Here is a 4,870-nt window from a genome sequence, read left to right on the forward strand (position 1 = left end):
CAAGTTCTATTGATTGAAACTCTCGAACAATTATCTTCGTATAAAATTGACTGGTAAAATTTAAAATTCATACATTTACTCGCAATACGGTATGCCATAAAACAATTTAATTAATTTTGTATAGTCTAAGTAAAGATGTAAACATTAGTAATTACAATTTATCTAATAATTAATCATCTTCCACCAGCCAGTGACATAGGAACCTGACTTAAGCTATCAATAAACTTAGAACTTTCAACATCCAAGATTGAAGACGATGATGCTTTCAACGAGCTTTTAGTTTCTTCCAATCGGTGTTTCTCTCCAACTACTCCTCTAAGCCCCTCAAGTTGCATTGCAACTTCTTTCATGCTAGGCCTTTCTTCCCTCTTAACTCTCAAACACTGTTTAGCAACATTGGCAAATTCCACAAGATCCTCAAGTTTGCCTCATTTATAATGTGTTCATCCACAATCTGAACTAAACATCCTTCTTCCATTGAAGAAACAAAGTATACGGCAAGGTTTCTAACCTCCGGCGACACGGCGAAAGAGAGCGCCTTCTTTCCCGTGAGCAGCTCTGCTAAGACGACTCCAAAACTATACACATCACTTTTCTCAGTTAACTGGCTAGTGTGCATGTATTCAGGGTCAAGATACCCTAGTGTCCCCTGCACCAAAGTGGTTAATTCAGTTTGATCTAGAGGAACAATCTTTGAAGCTCCAAAATCAGAAATCTTTGCCGTGAGATTAGCATCAAGTAGAATATTAGTAGTTTTGATGTCTCTGTGTATGATTGGTATAGAAATAGCAGAATGCAAGTATGCTAAGGCCCCAGCAGTTTCTATTGCTATTCTCAATCTTGTTTTCCAAGAAAGCTTCAAAGATTGTGGATTGTTAATGTTATGACCATGAAGATGCTCAAAAATGGTACCATTAGGAATGAACTCATAAACAAGTAAGGGAACTTCTGTCTCTAAGCAACAACCTAAGAGTCTAACCACGTTTCTATGGTTGATTTGGGAAAGCAACACAACTTCATTGATGAATTGTTCAATTTGGGTTGAGCCACTGATTTTGGATCTTTTAATTGCTACGGTTCTATTGTCTGATAGTAATCCTTTATAAACTGTTCCTTGACCCCCTTTGCCTAAGATCTTGCTTTCGTCAAAGTTGTTGGTGGCTGTCTTTAATTCTTCCACGGTGAAGAGTTTAGCTGTTTCTTTTGACCCTCTATGTCTTGAAATCTTTTGTAGTAGGATGAAGCCACCATTTTGTTGAAAGAACTGTTCCTTAAGTTTATTTAACCTCTTTTCCTTCATTCTCCAATACACATAGAAGCTTGTCACAAGTAGTGCTATAACACCAACACTAACGCCTGAACAATGAACAAAAGTAAGTTTGAAACACATTATATTGTACCTTAGTACAAGGAAGTAAATTGTTATAAAATATTGAAATAGATATATAATAATGATATTTGAGTAAACTATAGAATATTTAAAGTGCTGAAATATTTATCCAAAAAAAAAAACAAAATTAAGTTGTATTTATTAGATATATAACTATTAATATTGACTTCTTATATCTGCTTAAATTTTTGGGATGAGTGATTTCGTGATATGATATTAGAATTTTATGTCTAAAAAGTCTACAATTTGATGCTTCATAAACTCCAAAAGTAAAAAAAAATAGTTTAAGACAAGTAAAAAAAGAAAAAAAATTTTGTAAAAATCAAGCAAATTCAAAAGAAGCTCTTATTTAAAAGAGAATATTAAAAATATAACAATTTATATTTTCTTTTTTATCAACTTAAATTATTAGGACAAATGATTTCTCAAAGATTATCAATTTTCCACGTACTTTCTCTCAATTTTCTCTCAGAGACATTTTTTCTATGCGGAAGTAACAAGATTTATATTGTTTGTTTAATTAAGATATTTAATATAAAAAAAATGACATTTTCTTCTCTTAATAAAAATCACTATAACATAGAAGTTGGAGGTGATGAAGAAAGTATACTGACCCAATGCAATGATTAAAATGAATTGTGTCCTGGACTGACGACGGCACTTTGTTCCATTTTCTCTCCCATCTCCATGGTATCCTTTTGGACACGAACAGGTATAGTTACCAGCTACGTTCTTGCATATTGCTCTACTATAGCAATCGTTCCATTCCTTGTTCATGCATTCATCAACGTCTAAAATGAAACTAACACGTAGGTATCATTATTTCTTTTAGATAAAAAAAAAAAAACAAGTGCTGTTACAAAATCATTTATTAAAATAATTAAGATAAAAATTTAGGTGTGCAGTTGTGAAGTTAATAGTCAAGAGTTGTTAAATAATAATTTAGTCAAATTTGTCAAATTATTTAACAATTTTCAACTATCAATTTTACATGAATTAATCTGAACTTCCACCATAATTTAAACCCTCGAATAATAATTGATACGGTGTAATTAAGAATAAGCTACCTTGGCAACCACCAACGAGATAAGGATTTCCCCCAAAACCAGTGGAGCATTTGCAAACATAACCAAGTCCCTTGGTTGAATTGTAACATTCACTTTTATCAGCCCTACATGCATAGCTTGAAGTGTTCTTTTGAGCTTCTTCACAAGTCTGATTCCCCACAGCCCAATCCACTACAACGGGAAAACTACCATGCACAAATAAAAGATTAATATAGTAATATATTATTAAATCGATTTAATTTCCATAAATGCTTAATTTACTTAAATAAATCTATAAAAAAAATATATTAACTAGCTAAAAATTAATTTATGCTTATTAACTATTAAGAAATAAAACTTTTAGTATGAGATAATGTCTAGTTTAATTTTTTAAATTGTCAACTTATCAAAATAGTCTTTAACTTTTAAAAATAAATTAATTTTTGAATTTACAAATTGTATATTTCTATTCATTTCTAATTCAACTGCCATTAAAACATTACTAACATAGAAAGTTATAATATTATTATGGCATCCCCAACAATAAAATATCATAGCTAAGATTTATATGATCAAATAAGTGACTCAAATTAGTTAATTAAATTCATTTTAGTTTTTATATTAATAAAAAATAAAAAATATAGATAAATAATTTTTAATTTGTTAATTTTAAACAATTATAATTAATAATTATTATTTTTAATTTTTTTTAAAATTTAAATAATTACTAATGAATGACAATTTAAAAAATTAAAATTATCATTTGATGACAAATTGGCTGATTGGATATTAGTTATCTAGCAGAATTTGAAATGAAATTAATTAACTAAAATGAATACTAATAAATTTAGAACACTTATTTGATCTATTATAATATCAAAATCTTAAATATATCTTTTTACTAATAAAGATGTTATGCTAATAGTTTAAGTTCTATGTTAGTATTGTGTTAGAGGAGTGCTAGGAGGTAGCATTTTTATTAAATTTTAGTCAGTACTTAACCATAAAAAAAATTAAATGATTTTACACTATTAGATTCAATTTCACACTATTAAAAATATTATTAATAGTTAATTGATGACTAAAAATCACAAAATCTACTAACTCTTAGACTTTTTCATTGCGTTAATGACAATTAATTAAAAATGGACAAAAGTTTTAATTTATAAATTAGTTGGCCAATTTAGTTATTTCCAAAAGTCAAGAATTATTTTAGTTAGCAATGAAATTTAAAGTCAATGATGATTTTGGTTAAGAATGAAGATGCATTATGTAAGAGAGCAAACGGGGAATGAACTCTTTTATTATATTTGCATATACCTTTGGTGGCGGAAGTTGACAAGGTCTGCGGAGGAGAAATTGTAGACTCCATCCTCCGCCACAAACGCGTAGCCGCAGGGGTTGATGTTGCCAAAAACGGCGTTGTAGCTGTCAGCACCACTACTATAAGATCCAATACCGATATCCGATAGGCCACTCGCCGGTATTGGGCTCTGGCAACAACCGGCGCCGGTGCAGATCCCGCTAGTTGTTTCATTAACACTGAGGCACACTGAAAAGCACCCAGTGGCATAGTTTCTTCTCTCTATAACATTATACCCTACTACTTCTCCAATTGTGTTGCAACCAACCACTGTGAGCTTGTTTTTACTCGATGAGAAGCTGAAGTGTGTCAAGTTGAAGATCTTATCGTAACTGGTTTCGTTGATTCGCGTGCCGTTGACTTCGTAGCAGCCTCTAGCTACTGCTGCTGAGACGCGCATTTCGCCGTCGGGCGAGATGCTCAGCACGGTTGAGTTGTTGTGAGTCAGGTATGGGGTTGAAGTGTGGTTGCAAGAGATGAGGAAGGAGCTGTCGAGGGAACAGCTCTCGTCGGTGCCAAATGGGAACGGAATTTCGAGGGAGCCACAGCGCTTTGTGCAATTTGAGTTTGGTTGAGTTACTGCATCTGCTGCACCACAAAGAATCCAAACAAGAACAAGAACAGGATGCAGCAGAAGATGTAGCTGTGAACCCATGATGATGACGATGATGATCACTTTGATTTTTCCAGGTGTATCATGCAAGCATGTAATATATATGCAGAGAAAGATGGATAAAAAGGGCGGCTACGTTTCTTTAATTTGTGGCCATTGCCAGTCAAAATAGGAGGGTGGGTGGGAATTTTCATACAAGAATTCTACATATTCAATCACATCGCTGCAGATTTTTTTTTTTTAAATTAGGAATAAGATTTGAATTTACGATTTTAAAATAAGTATGAAAAAATTATGCTATTTAAGTTATAGTTTTAAGTTATAGTTTTAGAAGATACTAGTAGTATACCCGTGCATTCGCACGGTCTTAAATATAATTTTTTTTATTAAATTTAATTATATATGTATAACTCTAAATGGGTATGTATATAAAATATATAAAAACATTTAATTTAGTG

At 31.7% G+C, this 4,870-nt stretch overlaps 1 protein-coding gene across 1 annotated transcript; it reads right to left on the reverse strand.

Annotated features, from left to right (window-relative positions):
* Window positions 1–261: 261 nt before the first annotated feature.
* LOC107460568 (wall-associated receptor kinase 3-like) lies at window positions 262–4,468 on the reverse strand. Its single transcript, XM_052253554.1, has 4 exons — window positions 3,757–4,468; window positions 2,458–2,642; window positions 2,005–2,181; window positions 262–1,356 (listed from the first exon to the last, which is right to left on the reverse strand). Exons 1-4 carry the CDS (start codon window positions 4,452–4,454, stop codon window positions 377–379), a joined length of 2,040 nt encoding a protein of 679 aa, XP_052109514.1. The 5' UTR covers window positions 4,455–4,468; the 3' UTR covers window positions 262–376.
* Between the last annotated feature and the right edge of the window lie 402 nt (window positions 4,469–4,870).

The sequence above is a fragment of the Arachis duranensis genome, chromosome 8 (genome assembly GCF_000817695.3).
Source record: "Arachis duranensis cultivar V14167 chromosome 8, aradu.V14167.gnm2.J7QH, whole genome shotgun sequence".
Classification (NCBI taxonomy): Eukaryota; Viridiplantae; Streptophyta; class Magnoliopsida; order Fabales; family Fabaceae; genus Arachis; species Arachis duranensis.

Coding starts and splice junctions, on each gene's coding strand:
- LOC107460568 (XM_052253554.1), bottom strand. CDS start 4,454: ATGGGTTCACAGCTACATCTTCTGCTGCATCCTGTTCTTGTTCTTGTT. Junction 2,182..2,457: donor TCTCGTTGGTGGTTGCCAAG/GTAGCTTATTCT, acceptor GTTTCATTTTAG/ACGTTGATGAATGCATGAAC. Junction 1,357..2,004: donor CATTTTAATCATTGCATTGG/GTCAGTATACTT, acceptor TTCATTGTTCAG/GCGTTAGTGTTGGTGTTATA.